Source organism: Marmota marmota, unplaced genomic scaffold, assembly GCF_001458135.2.
Source record: "Marmota marmota marmota unplaced genomic scaffold, marMar, whole genome shotgun sequence".
NCBI classification, from domain to species: Eukaryota; Metazoa; Chordata; class Mammalia; order Rodentia; family Sciuridae; genus Marmota; species Marmota marmota.
Window position 1 is genome coordinate 21,922,649 of NW_026000229.1, and position 15,518 is coordinate 21,938,166.

The 15,518-nt window shown below is 33.2% G+C and overlaps 1 protein-coding gene across 2 annotated transcripts in view; it reads left to right on the plus strand.

The window, feature by feature from the left end:
• Adam10 (ADAM metallopeptidase domain 10) overlaps nucleotides 1–15,518 on the plus strand; it is a 155,392-nt gene that overhangs the window by 110,236 nt on the left and 29,638 nt on the right. For both annotated transcript variants that reach the window (XM_048792959.1, XM_048792961.1), the window contains 2 exons: nucleotides 11,571–11,734; nucleotides 14,817–15,000. In XM_048792959.1, coding sequence (XP_048648916.1) covers nucleotides 11,571–11,734; nucleotides 14,817–15,000 — 348 coding nt within the window. The remainder of the gene's footprint in view (nucleotides 1–11,570; nucleotides 11,735–14,816; nucleotides 15,001–15,518) is intronic.

Here is a 15,518-nt window from a genome sequence, read left to right on the forward strand (position 1 = left end):
TTTTGTTTTTTACATCCTTATTCTATTGTATAATTTGGCTTAATTTCATTTAGTTCTACAGATAGTTTGTTATTCAAAAATATGGTGGTAGAATGGATTTTATTGTTTTATTGGCATGTTAGTTCTTACAGAGTAGTTATTCAGAGATTATGAGCTTCAGTTCTCTTAACTGATTTATTTGAGCTAGGAAAAACATTGAGTGTTGAAACATTTGAATAGTAAGTTTTTTTGTGTTTGAATCTGTTTTTTTTACAGTTTTCTCATTTTCTGTATTTGTAGTTTTCTTTTGTGGTGCTAAGAATCAAACCCAGGGTCTCGTGCATGCTGGGCATGCTGCTATATATTTTTAAATTTTTTCCTTTTTTTTTTGGTGCATTATAGTTGTATATAATGGTAGGCTTTATTGTTATGTATTTGTACATGCACACAATATAACAGTATAATTTGGTCATTATCATTTCCCAGTATTTCTCCCTTTTTCTCGCCTCCTTCTTTGGCCTTAGTCCCTTTCCTCTACTGTGCTGATCTCCCTGAGATTTTCATGAGGGATCCTCCCCTAGTTTCTTTTCCTTTCTTTTCTCCTTTCTGGCTTCTACCTATGAAAGAAAACATGTGACCCTTGACTTTCTAAGTTTGCCTTATTTTGCTTAAACACAGTGGTCTCAAGTTCCATCCATTTTCTTACAGTGACATAATTTCATTCTTTTTTATAGCTGAATAAAACTCCATTCTCTCTGTGTGTGTGTGTGTGTGTGTGTGTGTGTGTATATATATATACATATATGTGTACATATATTACATTTTTTTATCCATTCATCCATTGATGGACACCTAGACTGGATTCCATAGTTGGGCTATTGTGAATTGTGCTGCTATAAACGTGGGTACGCACGAAGCTTATAGTATGATGACTTTTTTTGATTCTTTAGGATAAATACTGAGGATTGATATAGCTGGTTTATATTGTGGTTCCATGCCTAGCCTTTTGAGGAACTGCCATACTGATTTCCATAGTGGTTATACTAATGTACAATCCCACCAACAGTGTAAAAGTGTTCTTTTTTTTTTTTTTTCATTATCTTCTTCAGCCTTTATTATTGTTTGCATTTTTAATGACATTCTGACTGGAGTGAGATAAAATCTCCTTGTAGTTTTGATTTGTATTTCCCTGATTGCTACTGAATATTTTTTCATATACTTGTTGACCATTTGTATTTCTTCTTTTGAGAAATGTCATTTTAGTTCATTTGCCAATTTATTAATTTTTTTGGTGTTAAGTTTTTTGTCTGTATATATTCTGGATATTAATCTTTTTGTTTTTGTTTTTTTTTTACTGAATAGTGAACGCAGAGGTTCTTAACCACTGAACCACATCCCCAACCCTTTCCATTGTTTATTTTGAGACAGGGTTTCACTAAGTTGCCTAGGGCCTTAATAAGTTGCTGAGGATGGCTTTGAACTTGTGATCCTACTGCTTAGTCTCCTGAATCACTGGAATTACAGGTGTGTGCCATTGCACCCAGCTTTAATATTAAGATTATGTCAGAAGAGTAGCTAGAAAGATTTTCTCCTCTTCTGTAGGTTCTCTCTTCAGTTTTGAATTGTTTCCTTTGCTGTATAGAAGCTTTTAAATTTGATACCATCCCATTTGTTAACTGTTGGCATTATTTCCTGAGCCTGTAAGGGTCCTATTAAAAAAGTCATTGCTTGTACCTATCTGTTGGAGAGTGACCTTACAGTTTCTTCAAGGAGTTGCATAGTTCCTAATCTAATTCCTAGGTCTTTGATCCATTTTGAGTTGACTTTGGTGCAGGAGAAGAGATAGGGTCTAGTCTCATTCTTCTACGTTTTCCCTGCCCTATTTGTTAAAAAGGTGTGGAGTTTTCTCTGTGTCTTTTATTCTATTCATTGTTCTATCTATGTGTGTGTTTTTATGACAGTACTAAGTGTGAGTGTGGTGTTTGTTTTAAATCATAGTTTCGTAGTATAATTTGAAATCAGGTATTGCTTTTTTGAATTACTTTGTCTGTTCTGGGTCTTCTTTTCTTCCAAAAGAATTGTAAGACTTTTTTTTTTTTTCCTAGTTCTTTCTATGAAGAATGTCATTGGTGTTTTGATGGGGATTGCACTTAATCTGTATATTGCTCTTTGCAGTATGGCCATTTTAACAATATTAATTCTGCCTATCTGGGAACCTGGGAAGTCTTTCCATCTTCTTGTGTCTTTCAGTTTATCTCTTTAGTACTACATAGTTTTTATTGTAGAGGTTTTTATGTCCTTGGTTAGATTGATTCCTCAGTTTTTTTTTAAGCCCGTTGTGAATGGGATTGTTTTCCTGATTTATTTCTTAGCAGATTAATTATTTATGTATAGGAAAGTTATTGATTTTTGAATGTTGATTTTGTAACCTGCTACTTTGCTGAATTGGTTTATTATTATCTTCTGGTGGAGTTTTAATATGAGATCATATTGTCTGCAAACAGTGATAATTTGACTTCTTCCTTTTCTGTTTTTATCCCATTTATTTCCTTCTCTTGCTTAATTGCTCTGGCTAGAATTTCTAGTATTATCTTGAATAGGAGTGGTGAAAATGGACATCCTTGTCTTGTTCCAGATTTTAAAGGAAATGCTTTTATTTATTTTTTTCCCATTTGCTGTGATGTTGGCTTAGGGTTTGTCATATATTGTCTTTAAGATGTTGAAATTAAGTCCTTCTATCCCTTATTTTTTTAGTGTTATTTAATCATCAATGGTTGTTGAATTTTTTAAGATTTTTTTCTGTTGCAATGAATAAGTAATTTTTGTGCTTAATTCTGTTTCTGTGTTAAAATTATATTTGTTGATTTATCCATAAGTTAAACCATCCTTGCAATCTTGGAATAAAACCCGCTTGGTCATGATGTGCAATCTTCTTAATATGTTATTGAGTACAGTTTGCTAATATTTTACTAAGGATTTTTGCATCTAAGTTCACCAGGGATATTGGTCTGTAGATTTCTTTTGTTGATGTGTTTTTATTTGGCTTTGGTATCGGGGTGATACTGACTTCATAGAATGAATTTGGTGGAACACCTTTCGATGACATGGATTAATTTGAGGTAACTTGTTACTTCTTCTTTAAAGAATTCAGCTGAAAATCCATCTGTTCCTGGGCTTTTCTTTATTGGAAAGCTTTTTATTACTGCTTTTATCTCATTGCTAGTTCATCTGAGTTTTCTATGTCCTCTTGATTTAATTTTGAAGAAATGTAACCATTTCTTCTGAGATTTCCATTTTTTTTTTTTTAGTATAAGTTTTCCAAATTGTCCCTAATGATCCACTGGATTTCTGTGATGTCTGTGGTGATTTTTCCTTTTCATCTCTAATTTTATTAATTGGGATCATCTCTCTTTTTCTTTTAATTAGTTTGGCTAAGGGTTTATCAATTTTGTTTATCTTGGCAAAGAAGAACTGTTTCATTCACTGTTTTGTATATTTTTTTGTTGTTGTGGATGGACACAATACCTTTAATTTATGTATTTATTTTTATGTGGTGCTAAGAATCGAACCCAATGCCTCATACGTTCTAGGCAAGTACTCTACTATTGAGCTACAACTCTAGCCTGTTTTATATTCTTTACTTATTCTCAATTTTGTTGATTTTGTCTCTGATTTTATTTATTTCCTTCTACTGCTTTTAGGATTGATTTGTTCTTGTTTTTCAAGGGCTTTGAGATGCATCATTAGGTTTTTTATTTGGGATCTTTCGATTTTCTTGTGTAGACATTCATATTTATAAACTTTCTTCTTAGACCCACCTTAACAGTGTCCTAGAGATTCTGGTAGGTTGTATCACTATTCTCATTTGAGTCAAAGAATTCAAAAACTTCTCATATGATTTCTTCTATCACCCATTGATCATTCAGTAGTGCATTGTTTAATCTCCATGGTTTTATATAATCTCTGTATGGTTTTTAGCGTTGATTTCTAATTTTATTCTATTATGATTTGAAAAGATAAGGAATTTTCTTTTTTTCCCCCCCTCTCTTTGTATTTGCTAAGAGTTGCTTTGTGGCCTAAAATATGTTCTATTTTGGAGAAGGTTCCATGAGCTTCTGAGAAGAAAGTGTATTCACTTTTTGTTGGATGGAATATTCTATTGATGTCTGTTGAGTCAATTTGATTTGGATAACTTATCATCGGTGAGGGAGTTGTGTTGAAATTATCTAGTAGTATTGTGCTGGGGTCTATATGAGTCTTTGAGTAATGTCTGATTTCTGTGATTGAATGCACCCATAGTTGTGGCATAAATGTTTACTATTGTTATATCTTCTTGGATTGTTCCCTTTACCAGTGTGAAGTGATCATTTTTGTCTCTTCAGATTAATTTTGGTTTGAAATCTACTGTATCAGTATTCAGAGTAGTACTCCTGCTTGTTTTGGGGTTTTATTTGTATGGTATCTCAATTTCCATCTTTTCACTTACAGCCTTTGCCTATAAAGTGAGTCTCTTGAAAATAACATCTAGTTGGGTCTTGTTTTTTAATCACTTCTGCCAGCCTGTCTTTTAATTAGAGTGTTGAGAACATTTCTATTTTGTGTTATTAATTCTTGCCATTTTGATTTATTTATAATGTTTAACTTGGTCCTTTTTCTCATTTACTTAGCTGCTCTTCAAATGAGATCTTACTTTTTTTGTGTGAGCTTAGGCGTTTGTTTTGTTTTTGATTTCTTCTGTGTGGAGTATTTCTTTCAGAGTTTTTTATAGTGCTGGCTTAATAATCATTAATTTTTTTTAGTTTTTGCTTATCTTGAGAGGTTTTTATTTCTTCTTTGATTCTTAAGGATAGCTTGCTGCATATAGCAGTCTTGGTTAATAGTTATTTTCTTTCAGGACTTAGAACACATTCTAAACCCTCCTGGCTTTTAGAGTTTTTGCTAAGAAATTGGAAATAATTTTGATCGACTTGCTTCCACATGTAATGATATTTTTCTCTTGACACTTTAAAAAATCTATACTTGTTCAATATGTTAGGCATTTTAATTTTAATGTGTCATGGAGAGGTTCTTTTTTGATCTGGTCTATTTGAAGTTCTCTATGCAGCCTATATCTGGATATCCATCTCATTCTCAAGGTTTGGAAAACTTTCTGTTCTTATTTCCCTGAAGAGGTTATCCACTCATTCCATTATCCTACATTTCACAACCCTCTTCAATTCCAGTGATTCTCAAATTGGTCTCTTAATGTTGTCCCAGAGTTCTTGCATATTCTGTTCATGATTACTTGTTTTCTTTTCTTTAATACTGTCTGAGTGCTCAAGGCCAGTTACTTTGTCTTCCAGCTCTGAGATTCTGTCTTTAGCATGGTCTACTATATTAGTGAGACTCTCAGCTGAATATTTTATTTGATTTATTGTATCATTTATTTCCAAGATTTCTATTTTGTTTTTTTTAAATTACGCCATCTCTCTCCATATTAAATTTTCCATTAATATCCTGTAGTGACTTCTTCAGTGCATTCGGTAGTTTTCTGTATTCTCTTGGAATTCATTGATCATTTTTATAATCATTCTTTTGAATTATTTATCTGATATTTTGTCCACTTCAGTATTTTAGGGGTTAGTTGCTGGGGAATTATGAAAGTTAGAGGCACCATGTTACCTTATTTTTTCTTATTTCTTGTATTTCTGTGTTTTATACATTTGTTAGGATGACTTTCTCTTCTAATCTTTTGTGTGGCCTTTTTAGGGCACGACCTTCTCTTCCAAGAGTGTCCTTAGAGTGATCTACATTGAGACCCCTTGTAGGTGTGGTACCCTCTGCCTTTGTGTTAATTTTGTTTTTGCTGTAGGTGAGGATGTCCATGAGTGGGAGCCGAGGGCCCACACCTAGCTGTTTCTACTTGGGGCCATATCATTAGTTTTTTTTTTTTTTTTTTTTGGTCTCCTCTATTCTTTATATTAAAATATGGCTGAATTGTAAGTGTTGTTAATTTGCCTGTGGAGCAGGGTGTGCTTTCTTTTGAATCAATTTAGTTCAGCAGTAACGTCTCTACACTTTGAACTAGTAGTATCTCTCTGTATTGTTAGCAACTCACAGAAAAGGGGCAAACAAATAGAACCAACCAAATGAAACAATAGGTAGCATTTAAGTAAATACCTGGTGGATAATATGACATCTAGAACACTGATTACAATGAAAACAGGAATAGTGGGGTCAGCAGTTACCACCAGCAAAAACAATAAATAACTGAACTAGTTCTAGCATTAAAGACGGGTGTCAACTACATCATTCATAGTATTAATAACTGCAACAACATGAATGGCGGTGGCAGGAGTTATATAAACCAAACATTTCTAAAAGATGATTTAAAATACCATCAAGAGAAAAGAGAATGTGATAGAAAGGTAGATGAAAGTTTCGAATTTTCAAATGGAGATAATGCAGGAGAGATGTAGCAAATGATGTTTATAAAGAAGCAGGAGAAGGCTGGGATTGTAGCTCAGTGGTAGAGTGCTCACCTTGTATGTGGAAGGCACTGGGTTCGATCCTCAGCACACATAAAAGTAAAAAAAATAAAGGTATTGTTTCTATCTAAAACTAAAAAATGTATTAAAAAAGGAGAGAAAAATAGAAAAAAAATAATGGGAAAGAGAATAATTGAACTTGGCTGTTATTAGGATAAGAAAGGTAAGAAACAAGAGAAATAAAGAGAAAGCAAAACCAAAATAAACAAGTCAAAAACCCTAACCCTCAAAAGTAAAAGTAAGGAGAAATAACAATTGTTTAAAAATGCTTAAAAAAAAAAAAAAAAAGAAATGTGTACATAATGCACAAACCAATCAGCATAGCAAGAACACAGACACACACACACACACAAGATTTTTAATGAAAAATGAAAGAATTATCTCTTCTGAAGTGGTTAAAATAGTTGATACAAATGGATGGTAAGTGCTATGCCCAACTGTTCTCCTTTCTGTTTCTTCTTAGACTATATATTGAGACCCAGAGAGAGAGCAAGGGCTGGGTTGTTAACCCCTTCCTCTTTTTGTGTTGCTCACCATGATGCCTAAAACTAAATTTGGTGGAAATAGTTCTCAGCTTCCCTCTTCACCATATAAAGTAGGATGGAATGGGAAGTACTATTGATTGGAGTGTTGTCTGCACAGATGAGATCTATGTACTCCCAGGGTAGAGTTGCTGCAGAGTCCTATGAAGGGAGTTCTGGCATCTGGGACTTAGGTCTAATCAGGCCTAGGAACCTTTTTCAGTGGTATTTGCTTTGGAAAGAATAGATCAACACACCTCTAGGGCCAGGCAGATCTAATCTTCTAGGAGTCTGGATCTCATTTTTCACTGGGCAGGGGAACCAGTCCTCCACACTCTCTGCTGCCCAGTAACACAGTCTTCCCAGGCTTAGTCCCTGAGAGTATTCACACTTGCCTCTGCGATTTCTCCACCCTCTTCAGCTGGTCACATGAGCTGCCAGACTCAATGGAAAGTGAGTTGCACTCCCCTTTGTTTTTTGACTTGAATCCCCTGGGTACAGTCTTCTCTCTATCTGTTTCACTGGCATTCTGCTAGGTACACCCTAGGCTACATGTTAGATGCTTGTCCAGACAGTATGGCAATGTTTGCTCTGATCTCCCAGCTCCTGTAGCAGCAAGCTACAGCATGGCCTTCTTAAGATGGCTTCCACTTGATCTCTGCTTGCCAGTTGAGAAATATATAGCACTTATAAACACCAGTCATTCTGCAGCATGTGAATAAGTTAAGTTCAGGTTGCTTTTCTGATCCACAAGTTTTTCCATCCCAAATCAGGCTTTTGTGCTTCTCTGTCTGTGTTATCCCTCCTCTCTGTGGTGAACGATTGCTACTGATGCTTCAGCAACCAGCTTGGCTCCAGTGTACTCTTTCTTGTTCTTTATTCAATGCACCCAAATTTATGAATCTCTAAGACACTCTGTCTAATATTGAATTTTAGTGTATTCCCTCTTTTACCCACCTAAATGAGAAGCAGTATTCCCACTGCTTGAATCTAGAGTCATGGAGTAACTGAAAATGCAGCCTTCCTCTGATCTGCCATCTTGAATTTCCTGTAGGTTTCTCTAATCAAGAAAACAGTATTTCCTATTCAACTCCATAATAAATGAAAATAGTCAGTGGACTGGGCTGACTTGTAGGTTCCCACTTAAAATTATGCAGTGCCTACATATGAAACTGGAAAGATTATAATGTCTTAACAAGAACAATAATGTGTTTAGTAGGTAACCTCTTATTTCATTTAGAGACTAATGGTTCCTTAAAAAAAAAAAAGTTATTTAAATAGATAACCCCTTTTTTCTATTTCATTTGCTGACCCTTTCTAACACAGCTCTTAAGGGACCATTTCTTTGGCTTCTTAAGGTGTATTCTGCTCCTGTATTATCCATTTTAATGTTTTCAGGTAACTGAATGAGCAAGTTAGTATTGAATACTTTTGATTAAATATAAAATATTTTCCTCTTCTCATTTTAATTTACAATTTTTATTTTTTTATGATGTTTTTCTGGAATAAATTTTTTTATAATATAAAGCAGTTATTGAGTTTGAGTCATGGTTTAGCTGTGGATGTATATGGTATCTCATCACTAAGGTTCTGGCATACCAAAACTAGTTGCAGTACTTTTAAAAATTTAAACTATTACTTAGAAAATTAGATACACATTTTATTTTTGCCTGTATAATTTGATTTAATCCAACATGTTATTAGTTTTAGTAAATATTAGACTTTGATTTAAGGAATAATCATTAAGATAAAAAGCACTCATTTAAGAAATAAACAAGATATAAATTACAAAGACTATATTTCAGAAGAATACACTCAAATTTATATATTATCTTCCCTTAAATTATCTAGACCTTAAAAATTCAGGAAAGTATTTATTATCAGAATTTTTAAAATGTGACTATTTATTTTCTTTTTTAAAACCATGAAGATTTGCAGCATGGAGTCTTCTGTGCTTCGTTCAAGTTTGACAGTACTATATTGGACAAATTTGCATAATGACAATTCTTCACTAAGGCAGGATAGTAATTTACTATTTATTTTTAAACTATAACACACGGATTATAATTTTTACATATGGAGTACTATTGAATAATTCTGAGTTCCTTGAATGATTTAGTTCTTAGGACTTATCTCCAGAAATAGAAAAGGAATAACTTAAGAAAATAAGCTAAATATTCATAAGTCATTTGGAATTTCTCTCTACTAAGTTTTCTGTACAAAAAAAACATAACATAGTAAATTTGGAACATCATAAAGCCTTCTCAACCTTTATATGGCTCAGTCTTTTTTAGTTTACTTTTCTGTGAAGCACAGTTATCATTTTATCTTTCTAAATCATAGAATCAGTAATCCAAATTTATATTAGACTTTTAAAGTGGTTTAGCAAAATGGTAATGACTTTGTATGTGGAAAGTTAATTTTAAGTAGGTTGATGAGTTATCTGAGTATCTAGTCCATTGGAGTTTTTTTTAAAAATCAAATAAGGAAACCGTTTGTTGATTGTTTGATGGATTGATATGGTGCTAGAGATTAAATCCAGGACCCTGAGCATGCTATGCAAGTACTCTACTATTGAGGAGTATCCTTAGCCTGAAAAAATGTGAATGTAAACTAAAGAACCTCTTTCTAAAACTCTTTACTAAATAAAGTTAATTAAAAGAAAGTTAGTCTTCTCAGTGTATTGAGTATGAAGACATGGATTGATCAACCAGTTTCTGATTTTCCTAATTTCTTATATTTTAACTGTGTTTAGATGTGAAAACAATTTGATATTAAACTCTAAGGTATTATTAGTGAACAGATGAATTACAAATTGAATTAATACAATAGAAATATGATTTTTCTCTTAAAATTTGAAAGTGTTATCAGGAAGAATTGAAAAATCATAATTCAATTTTTAAAAATTTTAAAAACTGAAAATTCAAAGTTCAGTGAATTCCTGATTAATCAGTTATTAATGTTTTTATTTCTATTTCTTCCCACTCTAGGCTTTCTCTCCTTCTTTCTTCATATCTCTCTCTCACTCTCTCTCTCTCTCTCTTCTCTTTTCTCTTTTCTCTTTTCTCTCTCTCTTTTTCACAAATAGAATATATGTTCCATCTCAGGACAGTGAGTCACATACTAAGGTGCAATATTACTTTTTTGGGAGGTACTAGGGATTGAGCCCAGGAACACTCTACCACTGAGCTATTCATACCCCAGTCCTTTTTATTTTGAGATAGGATCTCACTAAATTGCCCAGGCTGGCCTTGAATTTGGAATCCTTCTGCCTCAGTCTTGAGTAGCTGGAATTACAGGCATGTCCCCTTGTGCCCAGCCATTGCTATTATTGGTAAAGTGATTTTCTCAGAATCTACTGGAGAATGTTTTGTTCAACTTTCATTTACCTTAAATTAATTTTTTAAAAACTGGGTATTGAACTTTGGGATACTCTACCACAGAACTGCTTCCCCACCCTTTTTTATTTTTTGAGACAGGGTCTAATTTGCTGGGGCTGGCCTTGAACTTGTCTCGCCTCAGCCTGCAAAATCGCTGGGATTATAGGCATTTGGCATCATGCCAGGCTATAAATTTTTCTTCTTCTTTTTAAATGTTTAGTTTTTTAGTCGAACACAATACCTTTATTTTATTTATTTATTTTTATGTGGTGCTGAGGATCGAACCTAAGCGAGCGCTCCACCGCTAAGCCATAACCCCAGCCCTATAAATTTTCTTTATAAAGATGTAAAGGTATTAGGTTTTGACCCAGTGTAAATACTTACATATTCAGATTTAAAGGAAATATAAATATTGTTTTTGCTAAATTAATGAGAACAAAAATTTGAGGATTTCTGATGCTAAAAAACATTGTATAAGGGTTATGTATACCATTGGTTTGGACATCAATGCAATGTAATGGGACAGTCCCTAATCACCTTGTGCATCTGTGCATATATCTGGTACTCTGGAGAATACCGAGAACTGTGTTTTGTAATGGAGCAGGTGCCTGTGGCTTTGTGGGACCAAGTAGGAACACTTCTTTTAAAAATTATATTCAACACACATTTGAACATCATCTAAGTAACAGGCACTGTAGTAGATGTTGGAAATATATAGGTGAACATGACTTGGACCCCAGTTTTCAAAACTTTACAATCTGTCAAAATATAACAACTAACGACAATATAGTATGTGAAGGCTTACACAACAGTTTTCTAGTTAGCCTTTCAGTGTTTTTAAAAAATACACGGATTAATCAATAAACAATACATTTTTCTTTAAAAATGTTAATGTTGTTAAAAGAAGTAAAGCAGTTTTTATTTAGATGAAAAAAAAGACTTATGTACACAATCCTGGGAATTTGTTTATGGGTGCTATTAAAACCTTATTTGAAATAGTTTCTAATCTTAGACTAAAAAAACTTTTGAGTGTTTGATACATTTGGATACCAACTGTATTTTAGGTTTATATAGCTGTTTAATATTAGCTCTTTTGGGGAAGAAATGGAATAGATAACTGATTTAACTTGGTTTTTGTTTCTGGTGGTGGTGTTCTGAATTAGGAAGCTCTGGAGGAATATGTGAAAAAAGTAAGCTGTATTCAGATGGTAAGAAGAAATCCTTAAACACTGGAATTATTACTGTTCAAAACTATGGGTCCCATGTACCTCCCAAAGTCTCTCATATTACTTTTGCTCATGAAGTTGGACATAACTTTGGATCCCCAGTAAGTATTGCCTCATTATTAGATTTTTAAAAAGCTGTTAGCCTTTTGAGTATTTTTGTTTGCTTATTTGAGGTAAAAACAAATATACATCTGAATGTTTAGTTTTTATATGCAGTAAGATACTTGACCATACTGAAAGGGAGGAAGATAGAATATTTGTGATTAAAACAAGGAATGTAAGCATAGCAGTACTAGAATTTTGTCTTATTTCAGACAGAATAATATCTGTCCATATCTCTTAGCCCTAGAACAGAGTTTAGAACATAATTCACTCTAAATATCTTTTTGAATGAGAAATCCCTTTTTATTGTTTAAAGTATGTTCAGAATCTTTAACAAATTGTGTAGTGGCTTTCTGCTTTGTTTTTATTAAAGCATTATTGGGATTTACTTGGATTTGCCTATCTTTGCTGTGGAAAAAGATTGTTATCTTAAGATCTTTTTATTATGATAAATTTCTAACCCACATAGGGATACCCCCCCCCCCCCAAGAAAAAGCACAAACTCATATGACCATCATCCAGAATACAGATCTGTAAACCTTTTCTGTAAAGGCCCTGCTAGTAAATATTTTTAGGCAGTGAGGGTAACATTTGGCCTCTGCTACATGTTCTTTGTTAGTATAAGCCGTATAGGAACAGTCTGTGAGCTATAGTTTGCCAACCCCTGAGTTAAGAGTCAGCAATTGTCAAGATTTCACCATATCTACTTTCTATATTCTTTGTTAAGAATGTTTAAAGCAAATTTATCTATCCTCATGTATTTTATTGTAGGTTTCTGAAAAAAAGAGATTTCCTTATACAACCATAATTGATTGTCCATTTAGCAAAATTAACAGCAATCTTTGGTATCATCTAATACTTACTTTTTCATTATACTGAATTTTAAGTGATCTAAAGATCATTACAACAAAGGAATAGAAACACTGAAAGTATTATATTTTGTGATTTTGGTAGAGCTTATTAAATGTTTGGGAAAATTTCACTTGAAAATTATATGTAAATTCATTTTCCTTATGCCTTATCACTTGTAAAAATGGAAATTTTTATTATTTAAAAAATAATTTGTTGACACTGGCAGTGGGTAGCTCAGTGGTAAAGCACATGCTTAGTGTGCATGAGGCCCTGGGTTGAATCTCCAATATCAAAATAAATGAATAAATAAGTAAATATTATATTTGTAGACCAAAATGCAATTCTCTAATTTCTCTAAGATTGTAATATGTAAGTGCTATTTCACTAACTTGTTTTTCTTTTTTTAATCCCAGTCAGAAATTGAGAGATTATTATCAAAAGAGTATTGATGAGCAAAAAAAATATGGTTAATTTGCATTTTCAAGTACAGATACATGAATGTCCTTTCTTCTCCGCTAGCCTCCTTGGTTCCAGGCCTTATGAGGGAATTGCAGTACCTTTTCAACTCCTTTTTTGTCCTCTAGTTCAGGAACACTCAGATTTTGATGTGTATATAAATCATCTGAGGATCTCAAAATACAGATTTATTTCAGTATGTCTTGGGTGGGACCTGAGTTTCTGTATTTCTAACACATTGCCAGGTAATGCTGCTGCTGCTAGTTTGAGGACCACACATGGAATAGGGAATCTAGACCATTCCCTTTTCACTTCTCATCTAATCTTTCCCTTGCCTAGCTGCCAGTGAGTTGTTTTTAGTACATTAACATTATATTATGTATTGTTTATTGTTTAATGGATAAATTGGTTCTCGTTCTTTGCCTCCCTTGGTGTCTTTTCCTCTTATACCAGACTGTTAATGATTTTACCATGATTAATCATACCCTAGTCTTTTGTGTATTTTGTTGATTTTACTATAGATTGCAGTGACATCAAGAATTATACAGTATTGGAATTTTTCTCTTTCTAAAATTCTAATGGTGAGAATAGTGCTAGTGCGATACCTTACAGAAACCAAATTAAATTCTACAGAATGAAAACTTTAAGCAAGATAATATTGGAGAATAGTAAAGAGTTGTTAAATGCTGAATATTGGTTCAGGAGAAAAGCAGGAGATATCAGGAAAGATAAAGATTAAAGTAGAGGTCATATTTTTTATTCTGACCTCAGACTGGGAGCCAAAAATGAAAGTAACTTAAATGGGCTCCCTTGAGTGGTCTGTTTCTTTTTAGAGAATGGAGTTGTTGGTATTCAGAAGTTTTAATTAAATCAAACTGTGATTCTAGTACTAATTTTTTTTTTTTTTTTGCCTTTTCTTATATGTTCTAAATTATTTAAGGAGCATTGTGAGGTTTTCTTGTTTTAATGCATATCCCCAGGAGGGTAGGGGCTGCTGGGATCTGGTAGTGTTTTTTTGCTTAGTCTCAGTTCTGGTCACATAACTGTGTTTACTTTGAGAAAATTCAGGGAGCTGTGCTTTGGTGCTTTTGTGTATAACTGATACTTTGACAGAATTTACCAATCCCAGGAAACACTTACACACACACATACACAGATTTCTGTTTCCTGTTTATTCTGCAAAGCAGTATTTTGACTTTATGTCTTGAGTTTTCCTAGTTTCATTGTAAAATGGATCATTGTGTTTCTATCCTTAGCATTTTTACTCATCTTTCTTAGGTACTGTTTAATGAGTTAGCTGTCTTTGATTCCTATTCTCTATATACTTAGTTCCATGCTAGTCTCTTTTGTTTCCTTTCTCCTTCTCTCTCTTCCTCCACTTCTCTCTGAACTAGTCATAGCATATTATTTTACCATATATTTTAATATATAGCAATTTTATAGTAGTTTATTAGTACTGTTACTAGTTTTAAAAGTAGATGAGTTTATTTTTTATAGGATTTTATGACAGTTTGTCCTCAATTCTAGTTCCTACTTATAAAACTATCAATTATTGTGGCTAGCCTTCTGAGATTCCTTCTCTTTTAAAAAAGACAATGACCCCTAACAGAGCAAATTATTTTTCTGCTTAGTTTCGAACAATTGTAAGATCCTTCCTAAAGGAGAGTCCTCGGCTTCCATTTTTTTCCTCTGATTAGAAAATTACATTTAATCAGATGACCTGAAAACCTTATTTTACTTCCTGTTTATATAACTCTATATTCTGTTTGACAGCATGATTCTGGAACAGAGTGCACACCAGGAGAATCTAAGAATTTAGGACAAAAAGAAAATGGCAATTACATCATGTATGCAAGAGCAACATCTGGGGACAAACTTAACAACAATAAATTCTCACTCTGTAGCATTAGAAATATAAGCCAAGTTCTTGAGAAGAAGAGAAACAACTGTTTTGTTGGTATGTATATTTTCCTAACATTTTATTATGAACATTTTCAAACATTCAGAAAATGAAAAAATTACAGTGAGCACTTGGTTGTATTTGTATTATCATGTACCTATTATTCATTCCTTATTAGTTATCCTGCATCTCATACTTTTTTGGCAATTTAAAATAGTTTGAAGACTTCAGAGTACTTGACTGCAGACACTTAAGCCTGTCTATCATTAGTTCAATATTGTTTGTAGTTTTTTTTTAAATACAAGTGAAACACACAAATCTTAAGTGCAGCGTTTGATAAAATTGGCAAATGCATTTATCTATATAACTAAGCAACCATCAAGATATAAACCATGGGGCTGGGGATGTGACTCAAGCAGTGGCGCGCTCTCCTGGCATGTCGTGGTGCTGAGTTCGATCCTCAGCACCCCATACAAATAGGGTAAAGATGTGTCCACCGAAACTAAAAAATGAATATTAAAAACTAACTCACTCACTCTCTCTCTCTCTCTCTCTCAAAAAAAAAAAAAAAAAAA